The sequence below is a fragment of the Hydra viridissima genome, unplaced genomic scaffold (genome assembly GCF_058129835.1).
Source record: "Hydra viridissima isolate aposymbiotic clone 2 unplaced genomic scaffold, HvirCarnegie_v1 scaffold_2, whole genome shotgun sequence".
NCBI lineage: Eukaryota > Metazoa > Cnidaria > Hydrozoa > Anthoathecata > Hydridae > Hydra > Hydra viridissima.
The window spans coordinates 19,713,497-19,732,298 of record NW_028324301.1 but is presented as its reverse complement, the minus strand read 5'-3'; the positions used below and the strand labels follow the sequence as shown (position 1 = coordinate 19,732,298).

The 18,802-nt window shown below is 28.7% G+C and overlaps 2 protein-coding genes across 2 annotated transcripts; both read right to left on the bottom strand.

Annotated features, from left to right (window-relative positions):
• Nucleotides 1-182: 182 nt before the first annotated feature.
• On the bottom strand, nt 183-11,170 carry LOC145183130 (sphingomyelin phosphodiesterase-like). The gene is made up of 13 exons (XM_090079623.1): nt 10,963-11,170; nt 10,132-10,614; nt 9,918-10,041; nt 9,341-9,447; nt 8,414-8,482; nt 5,517-5,617; nt 5,324-5,434; nt 5,048-5,216; nt 4,326-4,498; nt 4,123-4,219; nt 3,949-4,038; nt 3,329-3,423; nt 183-590 (listed from the first exon to the last, which is right to left on the bottom strand). Exons 2-13 carry the CDS (start codon nt 10,597-10,599, stop codon nt 416-418), a joined length of 1,779 nt encoding a protein of 592 aa, XP_089935749.1. The 5' UTR covers nt 10,600-10,614; nt 10,963-11,170; the 3' UTR covers nt 183-415.
• A 4,167-nt stretch (nt 11,171-15,337) lies between these two features.
• Nucleotides 15,338-18,310, bottom strand: LOC145183139 (RNA-binding protein spenito-like). Its single transcript, XM_080058475.2, has one exon. The coding sequence runs from the start codon at nt 17,981-17,983 to the stop codon at nt 16,121-16,123; it is 1,863 nt and encodes a 620-aa protein (XP_079914601.2). The 5' UTR covers nt 17,984-18,310; the 3' UTR covers nt 15,338-16,120.
• Between the last annotated feature and the right edge of the window lie 492 nt (nt 18,311-18,802).

The window sequence follows — 18,802 nt, the reverse complement described above, 5'->3', positions numbered from 1 at the left end:
ATACATACATACATACATACATACATACATACATACATACATACATACATACATATATATATAGATAAAGAAATAAACGAAATAAATTTCAGAAAAATATGCAAAATTATGAAAACTTATTAAACAGCGGCAAATGAAATAAATTTCAAAATTACCTTTTGTTATAACCAAAAACAAAAACATTTGAAATTTTTAAGTTTACAAAAAAGCTACATGTAATCAAATTTCATAATCCGTAATAAACATGTTCTTAACACAAGTTGAAAATATAACATAATATAAATTTACAATAGCTTTAAAGATAAAATACTCTGTAAGATAATAGGCAAACATGAAAAACTGTTTTATTACAAAAGTCATTTAAAAATCTAAAATATGTACAATAGAGATAAAACAGAACAAAACATTTCAGGGTTCAACATTTGTTGTAAGTTTCTTTGATCCATGCTCTTAAACCTTTGAAATGGACCTCTTCTGGGAAGTCACAGAAATTGTGGAAACTTCCACTCAGCCCTGTTTTTAACACGCATAAAAAATTTTTCTTGCAAAGTCCAGTGCACAAGTCTTTAATGTGTTGCTTGTAGAAGGCCCTAAAAGAATAAAGTTGTAATTTAAAGCGTGTACACGAAATAAATGTGAAAAAATAATCACGTCATTTTTTTTCAGTGGTTGTATTAAAATCTTTTTAGTTGTTTTGTATTTTGTTTACAACGTGTTGTGGTTTCAAAAAAATATGTTAGTTTTTGGACTTAACTTGAAATTAGTTTTAAAAATGACAAAAGAAGATGACGTAAAAGAAAAATTATGCACAAATATTTACAAAATCCTAACAGAAGCTACAATTCGATAACAAAATCGTTGCAAATACATCCATACACTGTTAGTCGTGTTATTCAACGTTTTTCTCAAACAAAATTGATCAAACACAAATCTGGTGGTGGAAGAAAAGAAGGTTTTAAAGATATAAAACTAGTTAGAAAACTGGTTAACAGTTTTAAGAATAACCCAAGCTTTTCACCGCGCCTTTCAGAATGCGCAAAAATATATGGATTTCTTCATAGTTTTGTTGCAAGTTAGAAACAAACATGATTTTCATTCTTTCAAAGCACAAAAAGTACCCAACCGTTCTGAAACTCAACAAAAAAAGTGCAAGAACCCGCGGCAGAAAGTTGTATGAAACTTATATCAAGTACGATCGTCAACAAATTCCTGGTGCTGTTTATTATATTGCCAAATATAGAGGAAAAGCAGATAAGAAATTTAAATACACAAAACATGACAAGTTTGCTAAAAAAGCGTTGATTTGGCAAGCTATTTGCAGTTGTGGCGAAAAATCAGCACCTTATATTTCTCAGTCCACACTTTCTGGTCAAATATATGTTAAAGAATGTTTACAAAAACGCCTTTTACCTCTCATTAAATTACACAATAACAGACCTGTGTTCTGGCCTGGTTTAGCTTCAATTCATTATTGTAAACTAGCTATGGAATGGTATAAAAAGAATAATGTGAAATTTGCGCCTAAAACAGAAAATCCACCAAACTGCCCAGAATTGAGAGTTATTGAAAAGTACTGGGCTATCATTAAAAGAAAAATAAAAAAAAAAAAAAAGCTTTGCAGAAACATTAAAGATATTAAAATATTTAAAAAAGCATCAAATAGTTTTGATTCTTATTCTGTGCGCAAGCTTATGGGTACCACTAAAGCAAAAATACCCTTAGCAACCTTATTTGTTTCAGATGACAGTTATCAGTGAATTTTTTCAATTAAATTTAAATTTTCACTTAAAATACCAAATTTTTTTAAAAAAGTAAACTCCATTTTCTATTGTGACTATTTTTTTTGGGATTGAACATTATGAAGATTCTCACTTGAGTTGTTCAACATTTTTTATTTAGTTTTCGCCCTTAGATCAATAAGGGTGAAAAAATGGTTCAGACTTGGAAAACAGTTTTTGTAGATATTTTCTAATTAAAACTTACGTGATACATTTAAAAAGCAAGTATCAGAATAAGTATGCTGTACAGTTTCATAAAAACTGGAGCAGTTGGTCTATGCACAAATTTAAAATACAGAACGGCTCAAGCTCAAGCATTTGAATAGGAGGAAATTGAAGTGATGCAATATTTGTTTGTTGTTATTGCAATTTGCAGTTTTGTACAAATATTTTTAACTTTGTTGCACTTTTTGTACTTGGTTCAATTTATACTTACACTAGCCAGTGTCTCTTTTATTCACACTTGCACCAGTTTTTAATATATTTGCAATTATAAAAAGAAATTGAAAAAAAAAAAAAAACTAATTTGCTGAAATTTTTTTTTGACAAAACTGGAAATTCTTCAAATCAACAAATTCTTAAGAAAAATTCTTTTAATTTACGTTTATGAAAAATGCAGAATTTCAAAAAAGAAATAATTCTTTGAAATCAAGCTTTCAGTCAAGCGTATTTATGGATTTTTAAGAAATTCAGATGGTTTGTGTTAACATTTTTTTTTTATTGACAAATATATTTAAAAAGAATCCAATAAAATTATTTTTGATAAAACAGAAAAACAATTCTTTTAACAAGTCAACCTGAAAAAGCTCATTCTATGTGGCTAATGCTGGTAAAAGTAACAGGAAAAAGAAATTGTAACACAAACACTAAACCAAAATAAGCAACAAAACTGCAAAAGTTTACAACCATATTTATAGCAAAGATTATTCTATTTTTTTAACTAAAATCAATTTTCTAGCCTTTTGTGATAACTTATAAGTTGTCTCCTTTTGCCTCAGATGAAATTAGGTGAGAGAAACAAAAATTTCATGTGAGCAACACAAAGTTGTAACTTGTGTTTTTTGGTAGCTAAGAAAGTTTTATTCATAGTACCATTTTATTTTTTGCAAATCATTACAATTTCCAGAACACAGCAAGATTATTTAGCAGCAATCAAATTTAATAATATCAATATAATAAATAAGTTCATTAGTTTGATTAAAAAAAAAACTGAAAATAGTTTTTTTTTGTTTTTGTTTTAACAAGAAAGCATAATGTAAGACAATTGTCAGAATGACGCTTTAGTCAGACAAACACTTCAAGTTCAAGTGGATTGGCTGATGGCTGACTAATTTTCAGCCCTTTAAAAGTGGAAAAATTGTGTAAGCTCAAACGAACCACAATTCAGCATGATTTTAAATGAAATTTAAAAAAATCCTTTTTTGAACATTTCACTTTTAATCACACAAGAAATGAAAGAGAGGTTGTATATCTAGAACAATTTAACTTTTTATAAATGAACACATAAACCCATCTTTAACTTTATTAAAAGAAAAGAAAGGAGAAAAAACCTGTAAAATTTATTGAAAAGATCATCATCTTTTTCCATTTTATTAACAAGTTCATTCCAAGATAAAACAGAGAGGTCTTTCATTGGATACATATCCTAAAATGCAAAAAATAACAAACTTTTGCTCCACGAACATTCCAAATGGTTCTAAACATAAATGAGAAACGAACACTTGATCAAATAAATGCTATAGCTTTACTTTATATAAATGGTCAGACATTCTTTATTTTTTAAGAATTTAGATTGATATCTTTCTCTGTTAAACTGTTAACAATTAATGAGGTTTTAATTTTTATTAGTATAGAGTTTTTTTTGTATGATTCTTACCATCAGTATGATGGTAATAATCAAATAAAAGTTAATTAGGTTGTATAGGAGTGGAAAATTTAAAATTTAAAAAACAAGCAGAAATATTGATACATAAGTTTGTTAAAGATATTTCAGATTTAAAGCAAAAAAATCCTCAAAATTTATATTTATTGTTAAGTTAATGCAAGTTTAGTGTGCAACAGTTTGTTAAGACTTTCTTTTTTAAAAATTGGCTATCAATACTATAAAAAAAATGCAAAATGTCTGGGTGTTTAAATATAGGTGGCAATACAAGTACAAATAAAAAGTTACCAAAGCAGAATACTCCAGCTGCCACAGGGGTTTGTCAACTAGATGTGTAGTTGATAGATCAAAAAAATATGTTTCGTGGTCAATCACATGCTAAAATAAACAGAATTACATTAGAATTTACATTATATTTGCACTAGAAGTGAATAATTCAAAAAATGCATTATCTAAACTTACCCAAGAGCTGTTACTATCAATGCCATCAATTTTGTAAACACGGTACCCAGGGTTTAAATCATTGAAGGTAGTTACACTTGGTGCAATATAAGCTATGCTAGAAAACAGTATTGGAAAATTTTAACAAATAATTTTTTTTGTATATAAACTCATTACCTACTAAGAATGAATGACTGATAAATGAGATAATACTTGTTGCTCACTTGATTGGGATTGTGTAAGTTTTCATGTCATAGAAAAGTACAAACTCGTCATGGTGAGTATGACCAAAAAACTGAGCTTTGATAATTTCATGATAACGATCAACAATTCGATAATAGTTGTAGCTCCACCATTTTAGTAGACTGTTTGGAGGCATGTGACCAATGATATGCACCTAATGAAGGATACTTATCTTAACCTTTTAAGCTACTAATTCAAAAACCTTTTTTTACATTTCTTGAAATAATACTTTGCTGGCACTTATCAAACTGTATAAAGACTAATTGATAAACATCTTTAGAAAGGCAATTGCAGAATAAAAAATTATCTAATATACAAATATATACATATTTTTTGAGTACAGATAATTTAGTCGTATGGATCCCATGGCCAGTGTTTAAGCTTTTTTTTAAGATAATTTATTACTATAAAGTATAGAAAAAATATTTATTATTATCACTTTTCTTTACAAAAATCTACGCAAATAAAGCCTTTGCAAGGATTTTAAGGTTATCATTCAAACTTGTAATGGCTGCGAAAAGCATCATTTTTAAGAAATGTATTATACAATGACATATGGTTTTTATTTAAAAAAAATCAAAACATTTTGCTTTTAACTGAAATTTATTTTGTTCTATAAATTGTTTGTAATCATTTTAAATAAATACAATCACATGAGATTATTGGATTTTAACAACTGCTACATTTAAGAAAAATCACTAACCTTCTCATCATTATCCTCAGCTTTTTGAAGTACATCAACTAACCAATGAAGTTCTTCTGCAGGATCAACACTATCCAAATACATCCAAAAGTTTCCAGAATTACCAAAGTTAGTGTTTAAGGATATCAGACGAACACCTTTACTGATTAACGTAGTATAATAGCCACCTCTTTAAAAAAATAGAAAAAATTTTTTAAAGGCTAATTTCAATATTATTATACATACAACATAAAGAATCTTAAGAAATTTTGAAAACAATATTTAAAAATAACTAACAGTTTTATAGTTTCTTTAGTTTCCTCTGGCAACCATAATGACCATACTTCTGCCAAAGTGTCTAACAACCATTGACCTGCTAGTTTACCTTTCACAAATGGGGGTGGAAAACTAAATCAGGCAATAAAAAACCAATAAGAATAACAAAAAGTAAACAAGTATTTTCTAATGAAACAGGAAACTTATTTCATACTTGTCAACAGGGACACCCTCGTGGTTTCCTAAGCTGGGAAACACTCTTTTACCAGGAAAGTATTTTGTAAATAAGGCAGCAGCATTTTTAATAGATTGTTCCTAAAACAAAAATAGAATGAACTTTATATTTTTAACCAGAGAAAGACACAAACGAATTGTATTGAGCTTTGCAACTTACTATTGTTGTATTATCATATGATGCAAATATAAGGTAGTTTTTAGGAATATACTAACTTAATTACCATTTAATTACCAATCAAATAATTTATTGTGACAAAATGTTGATTGAAACCTTAATATTTAATTAGAATTTTCATAACAAGAAACTAAATGTGGCTAAAAAATGGCAAAGTTCTCAAAAGTTTTACCCAACAAATGAAAAGCATTGTGAAAGTTTGCACTAAAAGTCCCTCTTTATATGATTCACATGTTTTTAGCAGTGTTTACATTTCTTTACAGCTGTAAACTTTAAAAATTAGATTTTGAGAAAGTTTTAAATTAGGGATATCCATTTTTGCTGCTAAAGCTCTCAAAAATGACATGGTGGGGACAATGACAAAATAATTATATATACAATATTAAAGCCCAAATGACTAAAGGAAACATATATATTTAATGTCCTTTAATCATTTGGGATTTTACTTCATGTGATCATTTGCTCAAAAATTAAGGTAAAATCTTACATATGGTTACTGCTTAAAAAATATATTCCTATTTTTTAAGCAGTAACTATATATAAAATTTTATCAAGAACTATTGGAATTATCAGTTACATTTTTTGGCAAGGAATATACCAGGGGAATTGGCACCTGATGCTACAACTCATTCTTATTGCATGGTAATGTTTATTTACAATCTGAAAATGTTAATGTTAAGTGAGTAATTTTGTATTAAATGTAAGAAAAAAAAAGGTTTAGAAGAAATCCACATTTTTACTGTGACATTTTACGTAAAAAACCTGGTTGACAGCACCATTAGCCTTTTGTACCTCAAACAATCACTTCCAGCTGAAAAAAGGACTTGATGCAATACATAAACTAAATGTCATAAAGGCTACAGTAAAGAAGATATTGGGACACTTAAAATATTTATTAGATGAGCTAGTGGGTCTATATCTCTGCAGTAATAAAGGGTAAGGTAATTTATACAATGATCCATAACCCTTCTCCCAAACTTCATTCAAACAAGTTCCAGCATCTGATATTTAACAATTTTACAAACAGAAATACTATAAAAATATTCACGGTATTTAGTGCAAAAGAATTCTGAAATATTTATGTGATTGGAATATTTCTAAAAACTACTTGGAGGAAAAAGAATTCTTCAAGAAAATTCATTTGAAAAATGATTTTGCTGATAGAGGAGTGGCTTAACATAATTGCAGCAAAAAGAAACTCTAAAAAATTTTAAAAAAATTTCTTTGTATTTAAAATTTTTTAGCAACTAATTTTTATTCAATAGAGATTTTTATTCAATAGAGAGCATCTTTTAACTTTTAAAAAGAAGCATAAACTGTGTATATATATATATATATATATATATATATATATATATATATATATATATATATATATATATATATATATATATATATATATATATATATATATATAGTTTATAACTTTATCTCATGGAAGTTTGAGTAACTGTTTATCAAATAATACATTTTAGATATATGCAGGGTGTCCCAAAAGACACTATCTGATTTATTTTGCTTATATCTTCTAAACTTATCACTTTTTATATATTAGTATATTAGTATATTAGTATATTGATAGCTTGATTTGAAGAAGCAAAGACAACATTTGATAACTTACAAACAAGAAGACGATAGGCACAGCATTTATTAAAAAAAAAACAGAGCGTGTGGTTGAAAATTTGTGAAAAGACCCAGAAACATTAATTAGAAGAGCACAACAACTAATGGTTTCAAGATCATCTCTGCACTGAATCTTGCAGCCATACCTACACTTACTTCCACACAAGATACAGTTCTGTAACTGATGTTAAATGACCATCAAAAACATATGGAATACTCCTAAAAAGTACTAACTCTGCATAATGAAGCTATTAGTTTTTGTTGTTACTGTTTCAACAATGAGTTGGGCTGTTACTCTACATCACTGTACTATGCAGAGTAACAGCCCAACTTATTGTTGGACTGTTTTTGAAGATGACAGAGGTAATGCAGTTATAGCCAACAGCGCTATGGACAAATGATTTAACAACTTTTGATCTCAAAAAACAAAATGATTAGGACTGCTTTCAATTAGGCATTGCTACAGCCCATATTGCTCAAGAAATGATGGATGCATTGCAACAGATTTTTCCTAATCACATTATCTCTGAATACCATGATGTCAATTGACCTGCTTAGTCACTGGATTCAACAACTCTGGTGCTACCTGAAGTCTTAAGTTTATATAAACAAGCCAGCAACTTTAGATCAGTTGAAATAAAACATTGGAGCCAAAATTGCAAGAAATATCACAGGATTTACTGCATTATACTAAGGAGAATCTGATAAAAAGAACCTAAATTTGTCAGCACATAAATGGGGGCCATTAATTAGGTATAATTTTCAAAACCTAAAAATGTAAAAAAATTTTAAGAACTTTAAGAACTTTTCATTCATTTTTCATTCTTCATTCAGAGATTTTCATGTATTGTTAAAACAAATCAGATAGTGACTTAAGGGTTACATATACAAATTTAAAACTATTTCTCCAATAATTACATGATAATAAAAGCATTTAGTTACAGTGAATATCTTTTGTGTTGAAAATCTCTCCTTGCTCTTTTTTGTTGCTGTTTTTGTTGTTTTAAAAGTTCTAATACTTTAAAAGAAAAAAATTCTGTATTTTGTTAACAGCATTTACTAACTCAATTACTTACTTGGTCCTCTCTTGATTGATTCCATATGTTATGAGCTGGGACATCACCCGTCCATATGATATAATCAACCTTTAAATAAACATAACTTTTATTAAAAAATCTTACTTCAAAAAAAAAAAAAATTTGATCTTTATCTGCTTTTATTTACTTTAAACTTTTCAGAATTTTTATCTTAAAATAGGCTAATGCTGTTTTTGAATTTCAAGATTGTTTCAATTTTGCTCTATTCTCAATAATAACTGAATTTTAATTGCTTAACTCAGATTCTGTAAAAGTAAAAAAATTTTGCTAAAAAAATCTTTTTTTTCAATTAAAAAATGAAATTTTTCAAGTTGATGGGGCATTACTGCTTATAATTAAAAAAATCATAAAATATCAAAACTAATATTTTCATACTATTTGAAAAAGAAAAAAAAAACAGTACTATTCACAAAAGTCAATTCCACAAAATGCAACATTAGACATTATAGAGGTATTAATTAGTGATTGCAAAACCAATTAATCAGAATTTTTAAATAAGCAGTTAAACATTATGATAACAGCCAGAATAATTGTTTGTAAGTAAAATATGCAGTGTGCTTAAAACAATTTACACTATTTCTTATTTGAGCTTAACCCTGTCTCAAACTCAGTCTTTACACCTTACAACAGTTTATCTTTATGCTAGTGTTAACATGACTTAGATTTTTTCTATTAGCAAATGTGTAAAGGGACAATTAAAATTTATTTACTTGTTTAGAAAATTTTGTTAAGCTAATATAGACATTTTATTATAGACATTACCTTAATATAAAAACATTGTTATAAAAAAAGAGACCAAATATTTTATTTTATAAAAATTCTAAAAGTTCAGTTGCAATTTTTACTTTAAAACTGCAAATCAATTTGACTCTTGATAAAAATAAAACAAAAAGAAGTTCCACATACATCCTCATGAACAGTTGACATATGATCAAACATGCTATTAACCATCAGAGTGTTAGTGTCACAATATCCTGCATATCCCCACTTTGGTGCAGCTATTTCCCCTTCTCCTGTAATTAAAATAGAAACAAGGCTATAACTCTTGTATACTAAAAACCATAAGTGGATATCTACAACACATAGATGCAAATTTGAACCTGCAAATGGATGCAAATTTGAACCTTAAAAATATATAATAACCTTATAAAAATATATGAACCTCATATATATATATATATATATGCTGTGTTACTAATTTTTCTACAAAAGAATATTCATAGAAACTAGCTGGCTATAATTTCAAGAAGCAACTGAGCTACTCCTGAAAATCAAGAAGTCTCAACATGTTCAAATAAAATCTTTTTTTTAAATAAATGATGTGTAATATAATCTTTAAAAATAGAGACTCGGACAATGATTTGTTAAACATTAGGCTAATGTAGAAGAATTGCTAAATTTAATTGTTGAATGCAAGAACACAAAAATGCAACAAAAAAAGAAAATTAAAAAATTTTTGCTCTATTCTAGAAGGTTAAAGTACCTGCTTGTCCATCCTCTTTTCTGCAACAAAGTGGACGCCCACAATTAACTTTTGCACCTTCCATGTACTCTTTGTCCAAGTGAATATCAGTTATCTGAATAACTTTGACAGAACCAGAAACTTTCTGTTAAAGAAAAAGACAATAATAATAAAAAAAATTATTACAGTATGACTCAATAGCATTATGAATAAATAGCACAAAATTCTTTTAAACCTGTGGAAATTCTTTATTGCCTGTTTTTGATAACTTTTCTGGAATAGAGATATTCCATGATGGAAAAAACTCAACTGGATGACCACAGCTACTCCCAAATACCCAATTGCAAATATCGTCTGGAGTTAAAATTGTGTCAACAATTAAAACATTCCAAACAGTGTCTTTAAACTCATTACATACATCAGCGCAAACAACATTGTCTTCAATTTTAAACTTGTCACAAATGAATTTAGCGAAATCATAAAAATATTCTTCTCCGTATCCAGATGCAGCTAATGACTGTATAGCTCCTACAATTCCTTTGCATGCTACACAAGACACAGATTTGTTTGAATGAAATTTGCTGATAACATCAAATAGATTTTGGCGACGATTTTCATTCATATAGTTAATATTTGCAGGTAAACATAATACAGATGACAACACTATTGTTAGGAAAACTAAATCTTTTAGGATTAAGGGCATCTTTTCTTTAAGATCCTAAAAAGAGAAGATTATTTTTATATGACATGTATATGAATAGAACAGTTAAAAATAGATAAAAGTTAAATGAAGAATCTAAAGAACATACAGAAAAAAGTGAAATCTTGTTTGAAAAATCTAATTAGAGTAAGTACATTTTTCGTAAGTTGAAAAATATATAAATATTAATGAAATTAATAGGTAATAAAATATAAATACCGCAAAACCTTTTTAAATTTAAAAAAGGATTTACAAAAAGCTAATATGTAAATTAAGATGACAAGTGAATCGGACGTATCTTACCTGTAATAAAAGAAAAATGAAAGTTGGTTAAATAAATTAATGAACAATTTATTTATGCCCTACCGATATAGCTGAAAAATATATTCATCACGAAGATCAGCTTTGTAACTACGCTTAACCACGGTTTTCCAATTTCTTTTATTCTACTTTATTAAAAAAATTAGAAATAGTTATTAAGAATAAAAAAGTGGTTCACGTTTATACAAGTTTATCAAAGACGAAAGTTATGCATTCATGACTATCCTCTTTGACAAACCTATATAAAGCATGCATGAATTTAAAAAAAACACTGATATATTTCAAACGTTCTACAAATTCTTATGGTTAAATTGAGCGTGAGCATTTAGTGGGTAATTCAATATGAAAACATCATTTCAACTTTTTCCAACAAAGTTTTTCATTGTTTTTTTTTTTGTTTTTTTTTTTTTCGAATTTGTGCATTTTTAATTTAGTTAGCCGAAAATCTGAAATCCTATTGCTCTCAAATCATCCGCATTTGAGAGCAATAGGATTTCAAAAAAAATACTGGATCAATTAAATAAAATTTAATTTTGTTGGTAAAGATTTGCCCAGATTTTATTGGTGAATTAGGAAAAAGCGCAAACCAAGTACACCATCATTATTAAAAATTTGATGTTTCAACTCATATTTGCCTAAATGTCCAATAACCGCAACGTAAAAAATCAAAATGTTCTTGTTTCGACGCAATACTGAGATCTGGTTTCTGGCGTTACTATCGGGAGATAACTCTTTTCGGAAAATGCTTTAATTTAAGAAGCAGCAATCAATCCGAAAATCAGTCTGTTTAAGGAATAGCATCGAGCTTAATGCTTCACAATCTATTATTTTTACAAAATAGTGCCTAAACAAATTCGCACCATTAAACCAAAGAACTTCAGTAGCAATTAAATACTGGTATCACTCATTTTTAGTTTTTCGCTTATTGCCACTTTCCTTTAATATTGTATTTATACATTTTTACAGCTTAAGTTAAGAGTTAATTACCAATTTATTTAACACCATGGCAATTCAATATTGCAGTTATCTTTCAATTAAATAAATTCGGCTTCAAAAACGACAGCAGTAATATATTAACTCAACGTTTTTTGTTTTTCTTTTTTGTTTCTTTTTTTTTTTTTTTTTGTAGCGATTATTTATAGAGGAAAAAGTGTCAATATTGAACAAGATATCATGGTATCAATCCACTCTCTTTCTCAGAGGTCTTGGAGACAGTAGTTTCAAAATAAATTACTAATACTCGAGTTGCAAAGTTTGGACTACTCCTAAATGATATTAACCTTTTTTGTCATAATTCGAAAAAATATTTTGGGTATAAATTAAATTTAAGCTTTAAAAGAAGGTAATTGAATAATTTTCAATTTATAACAAAGAAGTTGAATTAAGATACAAAATTCAATTAAGAACGGGAAACTATAAGGATTTCTATTTGAAAACAATTACAATTCTCGTGCAGTGGCTCCGCTAAGTAACTTGCTTTGGTTCTGAGAATTTGTTTTCTTGAAATTTTCTTGATTTTTCCTGTAAATTTTCAAAAAAAAAAAAAAAGTTGCGAAGCATTTTAACTGACAGTCTTTCATTTTACAGTGTGTTTCTCCCAAAAGGAGGGAGAGAGAAGATCGAGACTGAAATATTTTTGAGCTAAACAAATAAATGATAACGTTTGATAACTGAAAAAAGGTTTGGAAAGGACCACACGCACACTTTAGCTTTTGTTTGTTTATTAGATTACTATGAAGATTAAATATTAACCCAAACTTATGCGTACTTAACTGCTGTGATGTTTTTCCCAATAAAAGTCATCAAGAGTCTAAACGTAAAGCTGTTTTTCATGTTTTTGCTAAGAACATCGCTCTATCAAAAAGTATCAATTTGGTATCATGAAGCCCAGTTAATCGCCTACAACAAGCTATGTGGACAAAGACATCTGAAAAACTCTTCACACTTTTGTTTGAAGCCAAATGTCATTATTGAAACACAGTGATAAGTTGAACCATAAGTTGAAGTGATAAATTTTTCATTAAACTTGATGTAATAGCGATAAGACATTAGCTCTTGTTAGACTGAATTACCAAAAACATTTTCTTCAAAATTCAAACTATAAGATGTTTCCCAAAGCGTTTCGAAATTTGCAAATTGACAAGTTAATTATAGGCTGTGTTTTTACTGAGCATCGGTGTTTTGATTTCCCGTAAACAACGAATAAAGTATTCAGTCATTTCTGTCAACTTCTGCATCAGTCATTTATAGTAAATCGAATTTAAAATACTTTTTATATTTAGACCACAAAGTTATAAGATTCGAGAAAAAAAATTGCTGTCTCACATACATTGAATTATTTTGTTTCAACCCTTCAAGAGAATTGCAGAATTTCTATCAATCAAATCAATTAAACATTTTTCAAAAAGGACAAATTTTGTTTGCATATAAACATGTCATACCATAAACTTAACTGCTTTAAATTCATAAAGAGTTCTATTTTAATAAAGCCCAGAAAAATTGACTTATTTTAAAAGATTGATATAGAAATTTTTATTTTATTCATTATCATTCGTTAACGGAAAAACCAAACACCAGTGCTTAATTTTTACCTTAAAATGAAATAAAGTAAACAGATATTTTTCAATAAGATCATTTAAATATATCGTTCTATTGATTCCGATCGAAATTTTGCTTTGGTAATATGAATTAATTTCAGAGATCCCAATCTAGTAAAAGTGAAATAATGTTCAAACACAATAACAGATGCCTCAGTTTTTAAAAACTACATTAAAAGTTATGTTTTGGAATAAGTTCAAGCCATTTGCTTACTTGTCAGAGTTGATTTTTGTTAGTAAAATTATGCGAACCCTAAGAGCTCTCCAAATCCCCCAGAGCTCGAGGAGAGTCGTTATCATTTCCAGAAGATATTTTTTAGGTATCCAAAAAATCTACAGCTTTATAGACTTGATAACAACTTCATAGACTTCTGTAGATTACTTCTATAGAAGAAATAACTTCTGATATAAACCTAATGTCCTGCAATGCTAGTTGGTAGCATATCTACCACATGTTCTTGTGAATGTTGGAAACAATAGCCTTGATTCTAGAGTGGAAGAATTCGATGTTATTAGCATGGAGACCGTCAAATCTGCAGGTTTTTTTTCAACAGTTTTAACGTTATCTTTTTGGTCAGATTTGTTTTAGAATCGTACTTAGATCTAGACACAAAAATATTTTTTTGAATGTTTTTTAATAATATCAACTTTGTTGATTATCATCAACTGTGCTGCTTGCTGGTCGGAAATGAATCTTTTTCAAATGGAATTTTGGAGTTGATGCTATAGCAACAACTGTAACGTATTTGATTTAAGAATCATTGAATAGCTTGTTCAGCAATACATACATATTAAATTCTTGCGATTGGATTGCTTTTATGTAGGTTTATTATGAAAAAACCAGAGTTGATGAATTTGTTAGTAAATTTGTGTTTTAACTGAAGCAGAGATAATCAGGAACGTTTTTCTCTACGACAAAAGTTTTCATTCACTTCATAATTCAGCGACTAACGATTTGTAAACTCTCTGTAAACCTGTTCCGCAATTTTTTCTTTTGGTTATAACAAAGCATTTAAACCAGAATTCCGCCACTACATCTTTAGAATGTAGTGAGATACCAATCAAATAGAATTAAGAAATTTCTCCCACAGGCCTATAGTTTTTAAAGGAAAAATTTTTAAATTCTATCGCAATTTTTCAAGATATTTGAACCTTAAATAGGATTTTTTTTGTCTATCATTGGATTGTTACATTTACAGGAGTATTTTTGACCAGTTGGACTTTTTTTAATTACAATAGAGCATAAGTATTGAAGAGTTGCATATTAATAAAGTAGATTCGTTTGTTTAACGCAAAAAGTACGTCGAAATAGAACTTACTCCTTTTCGATCAACAAGTTTTTACTTCAAGTTGCACGTATTACACATAACCTTTAGCTTGAGCTCTCAATTTTTGATAATTGTATATTTAAAAAGCAATATTCTTTTTTAGTAATTTTAAAAAAAGCAGTAATTTTCTTAAATTGTTAATAGCTAAGCAAATTAGTTTTTTATTACTAATAATTGTACATCTCTATTAATTACGTATTAAACGTATTAATGATAGCAATTAACCTTAATTGTTGTCATTTTATTACTAGGTAGCACAGTTACTACATAAACTATATTCCTCTTAAAACAAATATTTTATGACCACTGTTAGAAAAAAAAACCATTCATTTTTTAGATATCATCTTTACAGCTGAATAAATTATACGCCCACTTGTTTCTTAATGAACGTTAAGAAGGTATACTTTACTTAACATTACACTCTTTTGGTAGATTTAGTAATTGAAGCTCGTTCATATATTAACATAAGGATCATTTACAAATAATGACGAATACTTCGTGGTATTAGGTTGTCTAGTTAAAATTCTGGAAACAGCACAAATATGTACAGAGGAGTCCGTAAAAATTAGAATTATGTCAAAGTTAACGCAAACCTGAAGAACAAAGAAAAGAAATATTTCAAACCTTATTAAGCAGAAAACAACTTTCAAATTTCATACCAAATCTGGTAAAAAGTGTGCATGTGAGAGCAGATAAAAGAGAACTGATTAAAATTTTTGTCAAAAAGTGTTTGGGACTGTGTAAGAAGAGTGTTCCTTAAAAAAATCAAAATATTTTACAATCAAAAATCTAATATATTTGGAATAAAATATATATACCAATAGTCAAATGTAATGTATTGAGCCTGAAGCCAAACCAACTCAGACTCAACACAGTAACATAAACTTTTCAGCTGGCTATTAAATTAATTTAGGGCATTTCATACACATTTAAATTTTCCCTCTCTTTTTTTTTTTGTTTCCAAAAAAAATTCTTATCAAAGTGAAAAAGAAAACCTTTTAGTTGAATATTCTTGAGAAAATACAACCAGACTATTATTGACTTTCATCATTATTTCAAAGACCTTCAAAAAATTCATTGAAAATAATATGTTAAAAGGTACAAGAAAAGTTAAAACGAGCACACAAAGGGTAAATTAGCGCAAACAAAAATTGGAAAACTTGCAATTAAAATTGTTAACTAGACACACTTTTACCAACATATTTAAATCAAAATGACATTATAAGCAAGTAGCTTTCCTGCAGTAGTTTAACAGATGAGAGTAAAGTAAGAGGCCTTCTACAAAGTATTCCCTTTAACGATAATAACTAGCAAATGATCCTCTTTGGAAGGAGTTTGACCAAGATTAGGAGCTGTTCGTAATAAATACTGGTGAGAAAAAGCACAAGGAGGAAAAGCATGCAACATACCGGTCTCTTCTTGTTTACCAGAAGGACCTTCAGTACTCAAGATAATAACACCAGCAGCTTCTTTTTTACGGAAATAAGTCACCAAACTTTTCAAAGGTCTCCTTTGGTAACAATCCTCTAACTCAACATCATCTCCAGTAGCTAATGCAAGTAAAATACAATGACCACTCACACCAACATGTTGCACTCTCCGAGCAACTTCATCTAATTTTGACTGGTCTAATCGTAGTCTTTGTGTGACACTTAGAACTTTAAATGCAGGTCCAGCACCTACACCCATACCTCTTAAATAGAAGTTTGCTAGTTCTGGATTCCCACCAATTAAATGCATTCTTACAGGAAAAGCACTATTTTTTAAAGCAAAAGCACCTCTCCATGCAACAACAAATCGTTTTGAAACATCAGTCAAATTTTCTACAGTTATTTCTTCAACTTTAGTGTAATTATGGCCATTACTTGACTTAGAATCAGTATTACCCTTATTGTTATGAACTGGTAAAAGTGCTGGTGAACTTTTTTTCATACGTTCTTTGTAATCATATCTGTCATTTTCAATAGGACTACGACTACGAGTTCTTCGCCTGCTTTCACTTTCACTTGTCCGCCGGTGCCTTTCATAATTTCTTCCATTATTTTGTTCTGATTGAAATTTTTCGGCACGATTTCTATATCCATCACGTGAATCAAATGTACGATCATAATCATCACTGCTATGACAGTTAGAATCTGGTTCAGCATAGTCAATTTTAATTTTACGATCAGGTCCTCCTAATGGGAAGCCTCGCATTTCAGTATGAGCAGCAGAAGCTGCATCCAAGCTTTCAAATTCTACAAAAGCATGTCTGCTTCCTTTCATGTATTCAATTTTTCTCAGAGCTCCAAATCGGTCAAACTCCCTATTTAACAAATCAGTTGAACACCACTGACCAAGCCCACCAATCCATAGGCGAGTAGATGGTTGTGTTTTACCATAACCTACTTTGATAAGTCTTCCATTAATTTCTTTTCCAAACATTTGGTTTTTAGCTGAAGCAGCAGCTTCAAGTTCCAAATATTTGATAAATGCATATGCAGGAATACCGTTTGGAGGCCTTTTAACATCAATATCATCAATGGCTCCCCAATGCTCAAATATTCTCATTAACTCTTCCTTTGTAATGCTTTGATCTAAATTTCCAACAAATAACGTTCTTGTTGCTCTGGGATTGATATGGTTATCATTAAATCGATCACGACTGTTTGTATAGCCTCGATCATTAAAATCATTTCTATCATATTTATCATTATTTCTATATACAGGTTTGTAGCTACTACCTTGTGAATAAGAATTACGATAAGAACTGCCTCTTCTATCATTAAGATCAAAATCAAAATGCAAAGCTCTTTGAAAAGCAATAACTTTACAATGACGTTCTAAACAATAACGACGTAATTCTCTTGCTGCATCATCATCTCTAAATAAAACATGAGCTTGTCTATTGTGGTCGTGACCTTGCAATTGAATGTTTAAAACCTCCCCAAATTTTTCCATTTCGTGTATAACAACATCTTTTATATCAATATCTGAAACTTCGGCTGGAAAACCAGTTGCCCTAACTTGGCATTTTTCAGAGAAATCTCGACCATAGTCTCCTCTCGCAGTTGTGGAGTACGCATCGTAAGATTTACGGTATGATCCTTTAATCTGTGAAGAACTTCTACGATCCCTATGATCCAGTTCAGGAGAAGACATTACTAATATAATTTTTTAAAGAACAAATGAGTTTTTCATAAATTTCTAATTATACACATCGCTTCTCATCAAATCTTCCATTTTCAATATGGTTGCCGTATAGAGCTTCAATAACAGAATGTGGTTTTGCTGAGTTAGGAGAATTTATTTATTGAAGTTTATTTAAAAGTGATGCGAATGATATTTTGCGAAATTTGTCTTTTTTAAAAACAAAAATAATTTTTACTAAAGTTAAGAAAATTTAAAAATACTTATACAAAATATAATTTAAAAATCAATATAGAAAGTAGAAGAGAAATTTAACTATGTAGTCACACAAAATCTATTCATACTGATATACGTATTTTTTTTTTTTTTTTTCATCTCGGGGTTCAATAGATTATCAAACAAAAGGCCACTGTCGTCGGTAGCACGAGGAAAAAAAATTTGTTTTCTTGTAATGTGAACTTCAGAAAAATTGAAAGTTAAATGTGCAGATCATGAAGTTTTTCTAAAACAATCTTAGCATATAATGCTGATACAATATATATATATATATATATATATATATATATATATATATATATATATATATATATATATATATATATATATATATATATATATATATATATATATATACACGAGCCATTTCAATGTGAATCGTTTAGTAAAAGTGGAATTAATTTTCACCAGAAGAAGCTTGTTTTGAGTTACTTTACTGTTGGTTTAATTAGCGAAAATTTAAAACTTCGTGAAGTTAAAAAATCGTTTTTTACCTGTAATTAAAAAAAACCCACCATAATTCGCAAAGTGTAAATGCTATTTAATATTTAAATT